Below are 18,875 nucleotides of genomic sequence, written 5' to 3' on the forward strand. Positions count from 1 at the left end.
GCTCTTGAAACTGTGATTTAAAGCTTTTAGTGGAACCTCAGAATTCCTGAAGACAGTATGAAAGTGCATAAAATAAGGTAAGATTATAGAAGCTACGATCCGTGTTACCACTAAGAGTCTACAGCAGCATCGCAGGAGGTAAGGTGAAGAGAGACGGCATAACCTATTTCAGTTTGAAAACCAGAACCTTAAGCCCTGTAGGTGCTCACGTGATACACAGTATAATATCTGACATTTAGAAGCTTGGCCACGGAGTTATAAATGAGTCATGCTAGAAAATAAGATTGATGGTCTTATGATTTTAATCCATTTGGCAGTTAATAAGAATTCAGTAAAATAGCATGCATTAAGTGGTCTTCACTGACATTTCACATTCAGTTATTCATTATTGTATCTTCAGTTAATTATATAAGTATGATAAGTTATTTTCTATTTGCTGTGGGAATTTAAATGTAAAATAAATACAAAATACATTTGTGGTTTAATGAACACTCAATGAAGCCTTTTTTTTTTTTTTCCTGAGGTATTCCTTTCAATCTGGTTTCATCCCAGATCTTTCTTTTTACTTCCCTTAGGAAGAGTCTATTAAACCACACGATGGATCTGGAACCAATGAACTTGAGTTTTAATTACATCAGACATACTTTTTGATCTCATCATACAATACCAATACAAAAGCACCGCCCATGCCTCTCAACACGTTGGACCAGGCGCCTTTGAAGAAAGCCTTGGGTCCTTCGTCTTTTGCAATCTTCCTCCAGCAGTCCACTGTCCCAGAGTACATAATATCCGCTGTGGAAACAAATGTTGGTAAGGGCTCCATAATTCTGGGGGAAAGAGACTTTTCCTCCAAAAGACATCTGCCCACGTTGTCACCAGTGCTATAAAGGTCACTTTGAGCCTTCCGCCCAGCTCTATGCACATTCAACAGGACGTCCCCTCCCCTTGCATAACTGCTGAGGGGGGGTCTCTGGTGATTCCCACTTCAGCTCAACTCAAGATCAACTGAAGAACTGGGGCGATAAACCAGCTAATTCACAGAAGTCAAACAGTGAAACAGGAAGGCAGCTGGGTAGCGCGGAAGTATTCAGCTGGGTGGTCCCCTTGTTATGGATGAGAAAACTGAGGCCTAATCTCAGATTATACTGCCTCAGGTTAAAATAAGAGACGCAATTATTTGGTTGAACCATAAGAAACTGCCAACATTCGATGTTTTTTACTGTAAACATGGCAATTTCATATGTTCCGACCTATGGAAGCTAAAACTTTTCCTATCGCAACAGACTGCTTCAGGCCATCTCTTCCCCCAGCTAAATCACCCTCCCCAATAATACTTGTAATAACTAGATAAGAGAAGAAGTATTTTTAAATAAACTAGCTGACTACTTCAATTCTTTCCCCTTGTTTCTGCACCCAGGCTCTAAGGGAAAAGGGCCTAAGGCCTCTATGATGCTAGATACCTAGTTAAGTTCACTTCTAAATATCCCATTTTTGGTGTTCTTATCATTTCTTTGATAAAAATAAAAAATCTTTTTTTAAAGGAATAGTTGAGAATGTTGGGGAGGATTCATTATCATCTTTCTTTCCTAAATTCTTAGCACAATTTTAACAACTTAGAATAGTGAAGGCTGTAAAGAGCACTGACTGGTATTCTCCTTGAGCAGAAAAATCAGATTCTGAGAGGTCTCAGGCTTACCCCCTTTCCGACCAGACTGCATCATCATCCTACGGCGGACCGTGTCAAAGGGGTAGGACACCAGCCCTGCGACCGCCGTCACGGTCTGGGCGATCATCCAGCTCACGATAATGTGCACATTCTTGGGGTCAGGCAACATCCCTGTGGGCAGAGCCAAGAAACCAAATGACCGTGACATGATTCCTCTGAGCAGCTGAGCAAAAAGCAGGTGGGGATGGAGAACAGGCCACCACACCTCCAACTCCATGCCCTACCCTTCCAGAAGAGTCCGCCCTTCGTGGGGTGCCTCGTGAGTAACCAGGCAGCCGACAAAAGTTGGTGGCACCCTCCCTGGATCCGCAAAGCCAGAGCTGTGCCCAGTGCACAGGGCATGTTGAAGTGGCTCCAAGTTAAACTTGGTAACTGATAGAGGGAGCTGGGCTCCCCCTTCGTCCGTCCTCGCTGAATAACTCAGGGCCAGTTTATTTCAGTAGAGGACAAGGAGAATCCTCCAGCTATTGATCCACGCCTCAACACCTCCTCACTGAGAAGCCTCAGTTTAGGCCAGGGACAAGGGACAAACAAGATTAACAAATACAAAGTCCTTTATCAGTTAGAGATCCCTCAGGATCCTCTCTGCACACACCCTCCTCCTCCCCACTCTGCACCCCCTGATGCCCTTCTCTCACCCTTGGCCGTATCATAGACTCCAAAGTAGGCGGCTCTGTAGATAATGATGCCCTGCACAGAGACGTTGAAACCCTGGTAGAGACCCCTCAGGCCATCAGACTTGAAGATCTTGGTGAGACAGTTGCCCAGACCAGTGAACTCACGCTGGGCAGCACCCTTGCCCACGTCGGCGGCCAATCTGGTCCTAGCAAAGTCCAGCGGGTAGACAAAGCAGAGAGAGGTGGCCCCAGCTGCCCCACCGGAAGCCAGGTTACCCGCAAAGTAGCGCCAGAACTGCTTATGGCGGTCCACGCCCCCCAGGAAGATCTGCTTGTACTTGTCCTTGAAGGCGAAGTTGAGAGCTTGGGTGGGGAAGTAACGGATCACGTTGGCCAGGTTACCCCTCCAGAAGGAGAGAACGCCCTGCTCCTTGGGGATTCTCACCACGCAATCAATGATCCCTTTGTATTGCTTCTCAGCACTGATCTGTTTGCTGGCATGCTGGACCTGTGGAGGGGAGGAGGAGGAGGGTGGTGGAGGACAGGCAGGGCAGAGAGAAGGAAAGATGACAGGAGAACAAGGTTTGCACTTCCTGGATTTCCTTGTTTAAAAAGTATGGGGAGGGCTTCCCTGGTGGCGCAGTGGTTGACAATCTGCCTGCCAACGCAGGGGACACGGGTTCGAGCCCTGGTCTGGGAAGATCCCACATGCCGCGGAGCAACTAGGCCCAGGAGCCACAACTACTGAGCCTGCGCGTCTGGAGCTTGTGCTCCGCAACAAGAGAGGCCCGCGCACCACGATGAAGAGTGACCTCCACTCGCCGCAACTAGAGAAAGCCCTCACACAGAAACGAAGACCCAACACAGCCAAAAAATAAATAAATAAATAAATAAAAAAAAAAAAAAAAAAAAAAAAGTATGGGGAAATCAAATGATTATTGAGTAAATGTGTTAGCTACTTGGATAATACGCCCCCCAAACCCAATTTTGCCTCAATTATCAGGGCATCTGAGAGAAAAGTTTCTGCTCCAAATAAACAGAAAGGATGATTTGATTACATAAAGGGAGTCATTTATTTGTTGCATTTTTTCCTAGGTGCCAGAACTATACTAGAGGCTTACTGGGAGATAGACATGATTAAAGATCCTTGCCCCAAAGGACACCTGCTCTGATTTGACAGACATGATCGGCAGGAGATGAGAATTCCTCAGTCTCTCTCTAGTCTCCCTGGAGACCAGGATCTCTGAGTAGTAGATGTTCTAACAGCAGGAGAAGGAATCCACTAGGCATTCAAGCCTGAAATTTTTCAAGCGGATTATCCAAGTAATTAATTATTGAGGGGTTTGTTGCCGTGGGCAATTTGTTGGGGTTTTTCTTGTTACTGATCATTTTGACTCCCAAATTGAGAGCGCCCAATTCCTCATTGGAGGGGCCCTTGCCTTTTGGGCAAGTGAAAAAAAAAGGATACATGGGATGATGAGGACAAGCCATTCAGAGACCAGGCTGGGGAGGAAAAGATTTGGGGACAGGATGAGTAAAGCGATCTAAGTTTATTCTGAAAATTGTTTCTTAGTCTCTCAAAACCTGTTTCTTTATGTGCAAAATGGGGAAAAATAATATCCACCTTACAGAGGTCATACAAAGATGAACGAATAATAGATATGTCAGCCTATAGCACAGCGCATGAGACATCGTAATCATGTCGAGTAATAACAATTATTTTGATGTTTTTATTGTAAAAGGTGGATGCAGGTAAGAGGGTGCAAGGGACTTTGAAAATCAAGAGGTGAGGCCGACCCAAGAAGCCTGAGTGCCCGCGCTGTCCCCGGCCCGGAGCAGGATCTGGCTGGCTGCAACCTACTCCGGGTGGGTTTCCATATATAGACACTCGCACGCGGGGCGCCACCCGACACCAGGAACCCGCTACTGACTGACGCTGGACCTGTCTCTGAGCAGAGGGCACCTTCCCCTTCTCGCAGGCCGCGCGCCGGGCCCAGGCCTAGAGCGGATTTTCGGCGGCGCCCCGCTTCCCCTCGCCCCGCAGCTCGCCCGGGCCCCGCGCGCCCCGCCCCGCGCCCAGCTCGCCGCGCCCGCGCCCGCGCCCGCTCGGTCTTCACCTGCAGCAGCAGTTTGACCCTCTCGATGGGGGCAACCGCGGTCTTGGAGATGGCAGCGGCGACGCCGCCAGCCAGGAAGTCCTTCAGGAAGCTCCAAGCCTGGTCGCTCATGGTGACAGCCGGGCGCACACCGCCTCCGGGAGCCGCGCTCTCGCTCTCTTCGCCTGACCAGGCACAGAGTCCCCGGCTCTGTCCCTGCGCGACGCGAAGGGGCCGGTCGTTCCGCCCCGCAGCCCGCCTTATATGCCCCGCCCAGCCTCTCGCGAGAGAAGTAGGGACCCCGGGGCCGTGCGCGCCCCGCGCATTGGCTGGGCAGGTGCGTGGACCCCCCCACCCCCGGCCGGCCCCCTCCTCTGCAGAGGGCAAAGGGGGCGAAGGCGCTTCCGGGAGGCAGGGGTGGGCCGGGGACTGTGCCGTTACTTGGGACGTTTAAAGGGCGAATTCATGTTATCTGTCCCGCGAGCAGAGGGAACACCGTGTCTGTGCAGCATGTGGGCCGCTGTATTTATAGCACAAGGAGGCTTAGTCCCGGGCCTTACCTGGACGCAGACACAGGACCTGCAGCTTCCAGCCCAGCTCGCTTTAGCCTCGGGCCTGCACGCGACCCGTCCCTGGCCAAGGCCTGAAATGCTACTTTTTCTTCTTCTTCCTTGTAACTGTGTCCCTCACCAGAGCTGCCTGCCTGGATGTGGGCCTCTGAAGAGTTGTGTGCGTTCACAAATAAGATCCGCCAAAATAAATACACTAACGTCACTTGATGCTGTGGTTGCTTCATCTAATTTGGCAACCTGCTGAATCCCCTCTTCTCACCATTCAATCGTTCAATCCTTCATTCTGCTATCAAATGTTTCTGTGTCGGGCACTCAGTGCCACCAGGACAGGCTGAGTGCAGGGGGCCACTAGGTGAATACTTATTTTAGCAAGTTGTGTGTGTGTGTGTGCTGTTTTTCTATTGGGTCAGCCTGTAACCCCATGATACATAGCCCCAAAGACCTTATAGGATACAGGATACCTTTTTTTTCTTTTTTTTTTTTAAATCCCTTAAGGGCTTAATGTTCCACTCTGCTCTCAATGGAATCTCAGCACATACTCTGGGCGGAATGTTCTCAGGCAGCTGGTGGCTTTCTGAGGGTCAGTGCTGTTACCCTTTCCATTGGAGTAGCTGGGTGACCGGGATGTTAAGTAAGAGAAGGTCGAATCCTTGACTGTATTTGCCTCTTTTTAATAGACACCTGGGGTGGGGGAGATATATGCTATCTAGTCCTAGGAATTGATTGCAATTAATTTGTGGAGTTTTTTTTAAGAAAATATATTACTATGAGCTTTGATTTTCCTTAACATTTTTTCTAGACAGTTCATATAATCACACAGGTTTTCAAATACAGCTGTTCCTTCCCCTAGAATGATTGCTCTAAACTCTTTACACTATCCAATTCTCTTGCCATGTTTGTTAATGTTCCTTTGTACACTGGACAAAGTTTATTCACTTTTTTCACAAGCTTGCTGTTGAATGCAGACAGACATGTTAGGCATTGAGTGAGCTGCAGCTTTGTGTCACTCTGGGTTTGGAGGCTTCAGTAGAGCTGAGGTCACTTAGCTGGGTGCCAGGACCACAAAGGGTACATGTTTATCTGAGGTTGGAGAAGACTAGAGTTCAGAAATCCAGGTGAGCTGTATGAAAGCTAGCAAAGTGCAAATTTACCAAGGTCAGAGCAGGCAGAAGGTCAAGGATTCAGCATGAACAGAAAAGTCCACAACCACTTAAAACTCAAAAAGTTGGGAATTCCCTGGTGGTCCAGTGGTTAGGACTCCGTGCGTTCACTGCTGGGGCCCAGGTTCAATCCCTGGTTGGGGAACTAAGATCCCACAACTTGTGAGATGTGGCCAAAAAAAAAAAAAAAAGTTTTGTCTGCCTACATGCCTGGATTTATTTTTACTGTCGAGCTGTTCAATTATTAAAACATCACAAGAAGATTTTTTTAAACAGACATTTAAGTTAAATATTAACTTATATTAATTCAGGAAGTTTTATCATCTTTGTTACCCTTAATTTTACCAATCAGAATTTTTAGTATTTCCTAAGTGGGAGATATCATATCTCTCCTTGGCTTCTGTCCAATTATCCTGTCACGTCAGAGGAGCTGTAGCTGGAATCCTTGACAAGAGGTTTTCCATGGACATCTGCACACTGTCCTCTCCCTCCATGGGCTTTCTCAGAAAGGAGAGGCCTCAGATGCCCCCAGGAGCATGAGCTGCCTGTGATCACAAGATCTGGGTATCACTTACACAGGCAGGGGTGAAAATGGCGCTCAGTAGAACATGCGTCTGCCCGCCAATCCCGGTACTTGGTGGCTTTCTGCCAGCCTGAGGATGGACAAGGCATCTGAGATAAGAGAGAAAACTCTGCTTTCAAATGTGGCATGGTGTCCTGGAGACTGGGGTGGGGTGGGGGGAGGGCTATGTAGAAATGAGAGTAGGGTATTGAGCGGTTTTTTGGATTTTAGTGGCAGCTTTTAAAGAATTAGTCTCTTTTTACCAAATTGGGACTAGAGAACGGGAGCTGCTAAAGAGAAAAAGGCACAAGAAATTTAAAAAAGCAAACAAAAAAAAACACTTAAGGACTTGGTGATGGTGGGGCTAATGCACTGCCTGTGTGTAGGTGTATCTCTAAAACTGCAAGGAAGTAGAACACACTATTACGATTTGTTCATGTGGTAAACTCCGGCCTTAAACAAAAAGGAATGAATTCTGAAAATTTATTTTTTGATCATATAAGACCAAACATGAATTGCTGAATTTCAGTCAAAGATTGAAGTAGACTCATTCATTTTCATTCATTGATGCATCGTTTCCAAAAGACCAAACAAAACAAATGCTATATTTCTCCACAGTTCTCGCTCGGGGTAGCTTAATTAATTAGAACGATACCTTAATTAACAAATTCTTTATAAGAAAGCGTCTTAATAGTAAAGCCCTTATTAAAGTGCACACACACATCACATGCCTTCAGAAATCATGTGTATTCATGCAAAACACTCCAACTACCAGCTCCTACTTAGCTCATGCCAAGAAAATTATGCAACTACAAAATGTGTCTTCTTTTTAACCTATTTGTTCATTGCAGAAACTGCTTACCCTTTAGTGATCAACTCCCTTGGGTACCCACTCTCCTCCTTCCTTTATCCATCAAAATAGAAATGATCTGAACCATTCACTCACCATTCATTCATTCATTCATTTCCTTTTCATCTTTCAACAAGCATTATTGCATGCCTACTCTAGACACCAAACACTGTTGGGCACTGGTGATACAAAAATCAGAAAGGTAAGAGTGCTGCCCTAGAGAAGCTCACACGGCAGGAACAGACATACTTGTGCTGCCTATAAGTGTGTTCCAAGGTGGTGAGACAAGGGTCCAAGTAGGGCTGTGGTTGTGCTTCCAGGTGAGTGACTTTCAACGTGCTACCTGAGTCAGAACTTGTATTTTTATTTTAGGAATGCTTAGGACACAAAAGTTTTGTTAGAAGGATCTTAGGCATTATTACTTAAAGGAGGTGATTTCTGGGGCAGAGGAGCCCCTGAATCATCAAAAAGATGGTCAGAGGGATTTCTTCTCCCAGAAGTCCCTCCTCGCTGGAGAAGCTGGCTCAGCTGTTGCTGGCGGGAGAAGCCTGCAAGCTTGCAGCCCCTGCAGCCGGTCCCCCACTCACAGAGTTGGACACCCCCTTCCTAAAGAGACCCATAAGCTCTTCTCTCCCACCCAATCTTAGTACCCCCTCTTTACTTTATCCGCGACCCCAGTAAGCATTTTCAGTCTTCTGTAATACAGTCAAGCTTATTTTTATGGATGTGTAATAAAGTCTTCTGATCATAACCGTCCACCCTTCATGATTTACCGGCTTCTGATTTCACTGAACTACAGCCTCTATGAATAAAACCAATACTCACCTGGAGTTGTCTTGACTGGTTTTCTAAGTGTTGTACATTTTGAACTGGCTTCCCCAGTATTTAGTGTTTCCTTATCCTAGAATTGCTTTTTTTAAATACTTGCTTTATTCCTGTTATTATTTAAATCAGTGTTTAATAAATGTTATCCAAGAGGCCATTTTTGCTCATCTGTACTGTTGAATAACAATATGTTGCTATTTTAATATAGGAAGTCTTTTCCCCCATATGCTTGCTTTTACCCCATGACCCTTCCTTTTTCTGTCAGGTAGACATTCTGTGTCATGGCCTCAGAAAAAGAAAACATTCAGAAAGCAAAGAAAATAAAGAGTCTATTCTTGGCATTCGAATTTCCAAAGGAAGAAAAAGAATTCACGTCTACACAGGAGATTTGGTAGAATACCTGAGGGAAAGCAGAACTTCCTGCTCAGCACATGCTTCCAAAGATTACCTCAAGTTTTCCCAAACCTGCGGTGAAAGGAAGAGAGTTAGTTAGAGAGAAAGCAAGGAGTGATGTGTTCGTTTGGGTCTAGAGGAGACGGGGCCCTGTACTCTCCCCAGCCCGGGGTCGCTGTGAGAAGCCAGGGAGACATGGCTGGGTGGTGGTTTAGGACACAGTCAGAGACAGCCTTGCAGAGTTCATCCAGCATGAAAGGGAGCAGGAGAACAAATCCCAGGCACCTGCAGTTTAGCCTGCTCGGGTCAAGGACCCTAGAAAAACCCATTACCTTCCTCCTGCCCCTGTGTGGTGTGGGAGCACCAGAATACCATTCTGTAACCAAGGACACGAAAGTCAGCCGAGGGCAAGACCGACCTGAAGAGCCCTGTGGCTGGAAATGAGGCAAGTGTCAGGCGTGACCTTGGCGGGGCAATGACTGAAGACCAGAAGGGAATAAGGGAGGACCTGGCAGCTGATGCCAGCGCGGGGTGATCCAGACCACGTGCCCTTCCTCCCCAGCCTTAGTGCTACAGACATCCCTGGAATGTAGATGGAATCCACCGGAAAGCGGTGGAGAGAAAAAGGGGACCCAAACTGTTTCTACCACTTGGCGAAAGGGAGCCTCTTCATAGAAATTAAATTGCTTTGCACAGCTGAGTTCGTGGGGCAGTATTTGTAGTTGCTATAGTATTTTCTTAATTAAAAAAAACAATATACTAAAGGCATATCACAGTTTCGGAAACCACTGTCGCTCATACTGTCAAGCACATTTCTTTAAGAAGGAGATGCAGACTTAATTGAGAGGGAGAGAGAGAGGGAGGGAGTGTTGAGAGGGAGGACCTTCAGGGCAGTTTACTCTATAAATCTCTGTGAGACTCCAACTTTTGCATTTCTATTAAATGGCTAAACTAAATAGGCACAGTAACTGACTCGTTTAACATACAAGCTCCATGATGTATTAAACATAATAGTTGTTCAATAAATGTTTTTTAAATGAGTAGGGAAATATCAAGCTTCAATTTCTAGTGCACTAGTTTGTTTTTTTTACAGTGAACCTGTATGATGTTTTATTTCTTTATTTTTATTGAAGTATAGCTGATTTACAGTGTTGTGTTAATTTCTGCTGTGCAGCAGTGATTCAGTTATATATATATATATATATATATATATATATATATATATATTCTTTTCCATTATGGTTTATCTCAGCATATTGAATATAGTTCCCTGTCCTATACAGTAGTACCTTGTTGTTTATCCATTCTATATATAATAGTTTGCATACCCTAACCCCAAACTCTCAATCCATCCCTCCCCCATCTCCCCTCCCTCTTGGCAACCACAAGTCTGTTCTCTATGTCTGTGAGTCTGTTTCTGTTTTGTAGATAAGTTCATTTGTGTCTTATTTTAGATTCCACATATAAGTGATATCATATGGTATTTGTCTTTTTCTTTCTGTCTAGTGTACTAGTTCTTAAATTTTTCAATAATGGAGCACCTGGAACCCACCTTAACTTTTGTGTAGCACTATGAACTGTGGGTATATAGAATTTCATCATATAAAGTAGGAGTAAATATACTAGCAGAAATATGATTGTCTCTAACATGTGTCCGCCATGTAAAATCATAGTCACTTCAGTGGTGGATTTGTCAATTTCTCCTGTAGTTGTGACAAATTTTCCTTTATACGTTTTAAGGCTTTGTTCTTACAGGCAAAGAAAATTTGAATTGTTATACCTTCTTGGTGAATTTAACTTTTATCATTAAGTTTTAGTCCTCTTTATCTGTAGTGATATTTGTGCCCTAAATTCTTAACCCCCTAAATGAACAGAGCAATACCTGCTTTTCTTTGGTTTGTATTTGCCTAGTTTATCTTTTTCTACTCCTTTCCTTTCAACCATTCTGTATATTTGAGGTATGTTTTCCATAAACTTTTATATTTTCTTTTCCCCTTTTTAAAAAAGTCTAAGTTGATACTCATTCTTTTAGCTGGAGAGTTTGGACCCATTTCCATTTGTTGTGACCATTGGTATTTTTAAATTTTTATTTTTAAATAATTATAGATTCACAGGAAGTTGCAAGGGAATCACTACACATATTTAAAATTTTTACTTGTGCCATTTTATTTTATAATTTCTATTTGTCCTCCTTGTTCATGTCCTTGAAAGTTACCATTTACATTATTTATCTACCATGAATATCCTATGTCAACCATTATATATGTTTCTGAATTACATATTAAGGTGCTAATAACACTATAATGGTTATTAATTATTTTAGGTGGCTACTGTTTTGCCAGGTTCTGAGAATGCCAAGTTTCCTCTCTTGGTCTGTTTAGGCACTGAGTATCTCTCTGGACTGTGACGCCAGTTTATTTGCTGCTGCAGAAAACACTAACGTCAAATTAATTAGGAACTGACACAGTGGTCAAATATGTGCAGCTTGCTGTGCATGAGATGCTCTCTGGAAGAATTGCTTGAATTTCATAACATTATTCAATGTGGCCACTAGGGGGGGATCACATGTAGCTATTATACCATGTAACAGTTTGTGAAGGATGCCATAACAGAGTATCAATACCACAGACTGGGTGGTTTAAACAATAAATTAATTTTCTCACAATTCTATAGGTTAGAAATCCGAAATCAATATGTCAGCAGGTTTGGTTTCTTCCGAGGCCTCTCTTTTTGGCGTGCAGATGGCTGCCTTCTCGCTGTGTCCTGGTCACATCGCTCCTCTGTGATGGGGTTGTTCTTATGTGTATCTGTGTTCCAATCTCCTCTTCATATAAGGACACCAGTCATATTGGATTAAGGCCTACCCCAATGACCCTATTCTAACTTAATTTCCTCTTTGAAGGCTCTATCTCCAAATAGGATCACAATCTGAGGTACTGGGAGTTAGGGCTTCAAAATATGAATTTTGGAAGAATACAGTTCAGTCCATAAGACACCAATAAGAGTGAAAAGACAAACCACAAATCAGAGAGAAAAAAAAGACTTTGCCCAATTTAAAAATGGATGAAGACTTGAACAGAAACATAGACTTCGCTAAAGGGATTATATTCATAGTTTAATAAGCACATGAAAAGGCGTTTGACATCATTACTCACCAGGGAAATGCAAATTTGGTTCAATCGTATAACATTGCCCTTTCTGTAAGTCAATTTTCAGCAGTTTCATATGATTCAACCTAAAGAAAACTCCACAGTGAGATGCCACCACACATCTCAGAAGGCTAAAATTGAAAAAGACAGACTGCCAAACGTTGGCAGGAATGCAGAACAACTGGAATCCTCATACACTGCTTGTGGAAATGTAAAACGACACAGCCACTTTGGAAAAAGATTTGATCGTACCCGCTAACGCTACGCATGCGCTAACTCCACCGACCACCATTCCGCTGAGAAACAAAAGAAAATACAAAAAACGTCGCAGGGAAATGCTAACAGAATGGCCTGGTAAAGAGAAGATCTGTTTAACTATTCTAACCTTCTTCGTCCGAAAAGCTGGGTACAGAGGGACACAGTAAGTCCCCAGAGTTTGTTCTGAGAAAGCAGAGACGGCTAGGATGGCGGTAGAAAGCGTTTCCGAGCAGCACCTGGTACAGTACTCGGTCCACGTTGGCTGATTTACCCAGAGAGCAGCGGGGTTATTTGCTTAACGTAGAAAGAACGGAGCTGCCTTTAGATTAACCCCTTTCTTGCAGTTACCCTCTCTTGCTAGGCCTTTTTCTGGAGTTCGGGCAACCCCGCTATCCCTGCGTTTGGAGGCGCCTCAAGCGCGGTCCCCCAAACCGGGCCACCAACCCCGAGGCGCAGGGGCGCGACCAGGTCCCTGCGCCGGGAGGGCCAGGCTGGCGCCCGCTCTGCTGTCCGCTCCCCCGTGCCTCCGGGGGAAGTCGGGCCTGGGGGCGGCGGACACACAGCCCTGGGTGCGGTGGGTCGGCCTCCTGCGTTCATCCCTCCTCTCAGCCCCAGGGCTCTGCCCCGGGCTTCTGGAGAAGTGAGGCGGAACGGGGTGCTGGGGGCTGGGCCCGTTGCCGTGGCAACCCGCACCCGGCGGCTAGCAGAGCCCAGGGCGCCAAGCCCAGCGCCTCTCGGCTCCTCCGGAACAGAAAAGCGGAGTCCGGGGGAAAAGCAGCCGAGCCGCGCGGCTGCGGGGACGCGGCCAGGGTGTGGACTAGGGGCACGGCGGGGGCCGAAGAGAGGCTGGAAGGAAGCCGGGTGGGATCAGCGCCCCCTGCGTTCTCGGTGCCTGGTTTGCAGCCCAAGCCGCCCAGCGCGCCTGGACTCTCGGCGGCGCCTCTCGGCCTCTGAGGGAGCCCGGGTCAACCTGGAACGCGGGCCCGGGATGCGCGCGCCTCCTCCCGCCCCCATAGTCCCGCCGCGGCGCCCGGCCCGGACCCTGCGCAGCCACCGACCTGGAGAGACGGCGCCCGGAGAGCCCCGCAGTGGCCCCAGCCCTCCGCGGGCTGACCTCCAGTGGCCCCGGCCCACAGGTGCGGGCGTGCGACATCCCGGGGTCAACGCCGCCAAGCTTCCGCGGTCCCTCCGGGGCGGGTCGTCCTGCATCCGTGAGACACCGACACATCACGAACGGCATCACGAACTCTCTAAATCCAGCTCCCTACCGGCCCCTCACCCATCCCCAGAGCTTCTTTTATTCGGTTTTCGAGTCTACCGCCCTGCAGGACACCGATCTCCCACAAACTTAATTTAGCCATGACTTTGTGCTGCGCACCGTACTTGGCTCTTAATCCATCATCGCGTGTAATTCTTTCAGAAAACCCAGGTAGGCGGTGCTACCTCTGTTTTGAGAGTAAGTTGCTCGAGTCTGGGAAGAGGCCCTTGCCCTGTGTGACCTCTCCAGGCCAGGGCAGAAATGTGAAGCACCTCCAGCCGTGGCCTGGTCTCAGCCTCCACAAGAGTGTAGCTGTTAAAAGCCCCGCCGTTCATCCTCAGGGTGAATTTCGTTCAATTCAGCAATTGGGATCTAGAAGAAGCCTGTCTTTTGTAGGTGGCTCTCTCCTTACCCTGCAAGAGGGGACTGGAAACAATCTATTTAAGCTCCTTTCAAACCAGAGATATAATGCATCAGTCATCTATAGCATCACACTTTATTGACATACAATAACCAACTTTTAATAACACTTTATCATTGTAAAGATCTCTCCCTTACTTTTTTTTTTTTTTGACCACAGCTCAGCATGTGGGATCTTAGTTCCCCAACCAGGGATCCAGCGGGCGCCCTCCTGCAGTGGAAGCTTGGAGTCTTCACCGCTGGAATGCCAGGGAAGTCCTCTCTCCCTTACTTTATTACAGTTCATGTCATAATCACAAGTTGCTCCATGAAGCAAGTGATTCTCTTTGTTTTACATGGATGTAAACTGAAGCCCAGAGAGGGTCAGCAGCTTTGCCCAAGGTCACACACCTATAAGGCAGTTGGTTCCTTATTTAATGCCCCCCCATATCTGCAGTTCCTATAAAGTATCACACATTTCAGCCATCACAATGTACACAAATACTATTCCACCTATTATACATGCAATTTTTTCAGGTGCAGAAGTTAAAGAAGTTTAGGACTTAGAAAACAAGAGATTTTGTTGTAATGAAGTTATTTTCCTTTTGTGTAGTTTGAAATATCCATCAAAATATTTCATAGTTCCATTATAAAAGTGATGGATATAATTTAGAGGGAATAGCTCATCAAAACCTAACTACCAAGTGTCACTTTTGAAATCACTTCCAGAAACAATCCTTTCTCGATTTCTGGAACAATGTCATATGTATATGTTGAACCATATGAAAATGATGGTATTTGACTGATTTTGGCCTACAAAACCGTAATTTCATATGGCTTAACTTATTGCGATATTAGTTATTTTATTTTACAGTCTTGGCCAGTTTTGGCCTGCATCTTTCTTCCTTTTGGGGTGTGGGGAAATCACTCTGACTGGTCTAAGAATACTTTTGTGAAGGGAGCCCTGGGTACTGTAAGATCCTTTTCTTTCTGTGCCTCTCCTTTCCAAGAGCTGCATGTGACTGTCATCTTAGCAGGAAGCTCATGTTGGTTACACATGGTCACAGGCACATGATGCCCTCACAGAGGTCATACTCAATACTTGCTACAGTAATAGAACTGTCTTCCAGATGGAGTTTGTTTATATATTTTATATTCAGAACTAACAAAATAAATTTTGCAGGTGAATTTACCTTGTGTTTTTCTCTCTAAGCAAAGAAGTGGAAGTTAAAAAAAACGATTTTCTCATTCAGTCCCACAACGGTGTTAATAATGACTTAGCTGCTAAAGCATAAAAATGCCCTTCTGCTTCTCAGGGTACAGTTTAGTATTTGAATTGTGTCTCCACCTACTGGTAGCTTGGGACCTTGAAGAAATTACTTAAATTTGCTGCATTTCAGTTTCTTTACCTGTAACATTTGAGACACTGAAGCACCTGTCATGATTGGTGTGTGTGTGTGTGTGTGTGTGTGTGTGTGTGTGATGAATGTGTGTGAGATGCAGGCTCTGGTTAAAGGTCAGCTCCTTCCTTCCTCTTCCCTTCCATGTCTCTCTGACATGTGTGGCGAATCCCACCCATATCTTACTCAGTGTGCATATAGTCCATCTGTGAGTGAAAACCTCAGTGGTTAGTAAGAAGTACTTTCATTACACAAATAAGATAGGACAGGTATGATCTTTATTTTTCTGATGGGGAAACTGGGACCAGAGATGGTAAATAATTTGCATAAGAATAAAAAAAGAAAAACATATAAAACACTAATCTTGTTCAGAAATGCAGTAACAGTAACAGATGCACCAAATATTTATTACTGGTTCAGTGACACAGCATCTAGTGGGTTCTATAAAGCAGATACAAACAATGTGCCTGTATTTGTACAGTTAACTACTTCAGATGCCTTGTGGTTAAGAAGTTTCAACTATGTTCTAAATGACTGACTAATAGGAAATAGAACAAACGTGAAGTTTAGTATTTCCTTTTTACTCAACAGTGGAAAAAGCAATAGGGGAAAGTGAGAAGGGAACTAATATTTTGGTTGAGAACTTAGACTGTGTACCAGAACTTGTGCCAAGTTACACATGTCACATCTTTTAAATTTTATAAATCTGTTAGGTAGGCATCTCCATTTTACAGATGACAAACCTGAGGCTCAGAGAAGGTAAATAACTTGCCTCAAATCATTCAGTCAATAAGAAGTAGAATTAGATTCAAACTCATATCCCGCCACTCCTAGACATTGTTGGAGAAAGTACCAATTTATAGACTTTTGGAAGGAAATGTTATCAAGAGGCTTAAATATTCAGTCTCTCTGACTCAGTTATTCTACTAATGTAAAGTTATCCTAAGAAAATAGTTTGAAATACAGAGAACAGCTTATTGAATAAAATTCTTCATTAGAGAGTTATTCATAACAGGTAGAACCTGAAATGAACCTAGTAACCAATACTGGGGAAATGGCTAAGGAAACAGTAAACTGTGGAGCTTCCGTGTGATGGAATATTACACAGCTGGTAAAATAATCCTTCCCCCAAAGTTTGTAAAACCGTGAGAAAATGTTCATGTAATAAGGTTAGGTGAAAAGAACAAGATGTTAGGATATATTTTTATCTATAATATCATTATAATAATGAATTGATGATAGTTATTAGTAATGAATTGTGATAATATACATAATAATCTCAACCATTAAAAAATATGCACAGAAAAAGAACAGGAATGCTAAACACCAAAATGTTAGCATCAATTATCTCTGGGCAATGAAATTACATTTATTACTTTTCTTATTTTAATCTTTTATTAAAATTAGTTTTATTAAAATGAATTTTTACCAAAAATTTAACATTTTTTCTGTAAGCAGATAAACTATTAAAAAACAAACAATTGTGTCTGTCTGATTCTAAAGTCCGTGTTTTCTCATCCACGCTGCATTCACTAGTGAGGTCTTGGCTCCTAATTTTATCTTCCTCGTCAGTTCCTTGGCTGTCCAGGTCCCTGTCATTGTCACAAGGGATCCGAGCAGGTGACTTGAGTGTGAACATACCCATCCAGATAGGTAATAACCGGGAGGGTCCAGGGGTAGGGAGCCTTCTGGCCTCTGCTCTCACTCCTCCCTTCTCTTTTCTGACCCCAGCGCCAGCCTGGTACCTGGCATATGGTGGACCCTCAGTGAATTCTGGTTGAACGGATGAATCCTAGCCTTACTTTGTAATTTTCTCTCAGCTTTTGCCCCTGTGTTACATTCGGCTTCGAGCTCTTGTCAGCTCTAGTCTAGTTCCAACATAGTGTTCATGAAGGCCATTCGTTGAGGGCCTGTTAATTGCCACACTCTGTCTTAGGCTCTTTATACAATGTACCATTTACTTCTTAACAACCCTGTGAGGTGAGTGTTATTTCTTCCGTTTCATAAGCGAAGAGACTGAGACTCAGAGAGAGAGAATTAGAAGTTACAAACTGCAGAGTCAGGACAGAGAGTCAGAGCCTACTCAGCATCAAACTCCAGGGCTTGTGCTATTCAACCACGGTGTTGGTACCGATTCTTCATATGTTGCATTTCTGATCATGACTTCAAGCCAAAAATGATTCACATATATATATATTTTGGATATCAGGAATGGCAGAATGAACCAACTAACAAGCCAAAGGTTTATTAGTCACCCTCTAAGGGCAAGGCAGGAACAGTTAGTTGGACTTCTCCATAATTATGTATGTAAAGGTATATGTGGTCCTGCATACAGTGATAATATATTTTTTTCAAGCCCCAAATCAGGACACATGGTCTGCCAAAGAATTTTTTTTTAATGTTTACTTTATTTATTTATTTATTTGGTTGCACTGGGCCTTAATTGCAGCAGGCGGACTCTTTAGTTGCAGCAGGCAGGCTCCTTAGTTGTGGCATGCAAACTCTTTTTTTTTTTTTAGCAGTTAGAATATTTCTTTAAAAACAATTTTAAAAATGTAAAACATTAAGGAATTTAAAACACCACATTTTCGTTAATATAGAAAGAATTTTCCCTAGAGTTAGGCAGCCACCCCAAAACAGCATGGCAAAAGGGCATTGGTATAAAGGAAATAAAATACTCCACAAAAATCCAAAACAAAACTAAAAACATTTCAGATTAAACCTGGAAGACTAGAAGATTCCAACAATAGATTTCTGGCCACTACTGAAACATTCCAAAATCCAAGCTTCAAAGGCACCTAAATGTATCTTAAATGAAATTTTTTTTAAATTAATTTATTTATTTATATTTATTTTTGGCTGTGTTGGGTCTTCGTTTCTGTGCGAGGGCCTTCTCCAGTTGCAGCAAGCGGGGGCCACTCTTCATCGCGGTGCGCGGGCCTCTCACTGTCGCAGCTTCTCTTGTTGCGGAGCACAGGCTCCAGACGCGCAGGCTCAGTAGCTGTGGCTCACGGGCCTAGTTGCTGCGCGGCATGTGGGATCTTCCCAGACCAGGGCTCGAACCCGTGTCCCCTGCATTGGCAGGCAGACTCTCAACCACTGCACCACCAGAGAAGCCCCAGAAGAGATGATCTTGAAAGTCAATTACTTCTTTAAACGCCTTCGATACCTTTTCAAAAGTCTCATAAAGCGCTTGATGAAAGCAAGTCTCTTGATGGATTTTTCTAATGTTCCAGGGTATTTTCTTATTTGATAGCATATAGAGAAATATTTCAAAGTTCAGTGGAGTTAAAGCCGGCAGAAATTACCAATCAAAAGAAAATAACTATTAAAAATTTTAAATGGAATAGTTCGTATTTGTGTGTTTGTGTATATACATAGTCCGCTTTTCATCATGGGTGACATAAAAACAATATCAGAAAGAATTACTTCTAAATACAATTCAGAATTACAATTTTAACAATGTACAATAGTTTTACAATAATTCAGATTTTTGCATGATAAAATAACAGCTATGCATATTTGATAAATACACATTTTTACCTCTCATAATAGCAATAAAGATTTTAAGAAAGTTACTAAACAATATGAAAATATATTTAACTTTCAC

At 44.1% G+C, this 18,875-nt stretch overlaps 2 protein-coding genes across 2 annotated transcripts; one reads left to right on the plus strand and one right to left on the minus strand.

Annotated features, from left to right (window-relative positions):
* Nucleotides 1-602: 602 nt before the first annotated feature.
* On the minus strand, nucleotides 603-4,693 carry SLC25A4 (solute carrier family 25 member 4). The gene is made up of 4 exons (XM_082444862.1): nucleotides 4,461-4,693; nucleotides 2,365-2,851; nucleotides 1,697-1,837; nucleotides 603-792 (listed from the first exon to the last, which is right to left on the minus strand). The coding sequence occupies exons 1-4, from the start codon at nucleotides 4,569-4,571 to the stop codon at nucleotides 635-637; spliced, it is 897 nt and encodes a 298-aa protein (XP_082300988.1). The 5' UTR covers nucleotides 4,572-4,693; the 3' UTR covers nucleotides 603-634.
* A 7,721-nt stretch (nucleotides 4,694-12,414) lies between these two features.
* Nucleotides 12,415-18,020, plus strand: LOC309651592 (uncharacterized protein; the record flags this gene model as incomplete). Its single annotated transcript, XM_082444425.1, has 3 exons — nucleotides 12,415-12,447; nucleotides 12,570-13,344; nucleotides 14,047-18,020. The coding sequence occupies 3 exons, from the start codon at nucleotides 12,415-12,417 to the stop codon at nucleotides 14,064-14,066; spliced, it is 828 nt and encodes a 275-aa protein (XP_082300551.1). The 3' UTR covers nucleotides 14,067-18,020.
* Between the last annotated feature and the right edge of the window lie 855 nt (nucleotides 18,021-18,875).

This window comes from Balaenoptera physalus (assembly GCF_965194825.1).
Source record: "Balaenoptera physalus genome assembly, chromosome: 21".
In the NCBI taxonomy this organism is placed as follows: Eukaryota; Metazoa; Chordata; class Mammalia; order Artiodactyla; family Balaenopteridae; genus Balaenoptera; species Balaenoptera physalus.

Coding starts and splice junctions, on each gene's coding strand:
- SLC25A4 (XM_082444862.1), bottom strand. CDS start 4,571: ATGAGCGACCAGGCTTGGAGCTTCCTGAAGGACTTCCTGGCTGGCGGC. Junction 2,852..4,460: donor GGGTCAAACTGCTGCTGCAG/GTGAAGACCGAG, acceptor TCCCCTCCACAG/GTCCAGCATGCCAGCAAACA. Junction 1,838..2,364: donor AGTCTATGATACGGCCAAGG/GTGAGAGAAGGG, acceptor CTCTGCCCACAG/GGATGTTGCCTGACCCCAAG.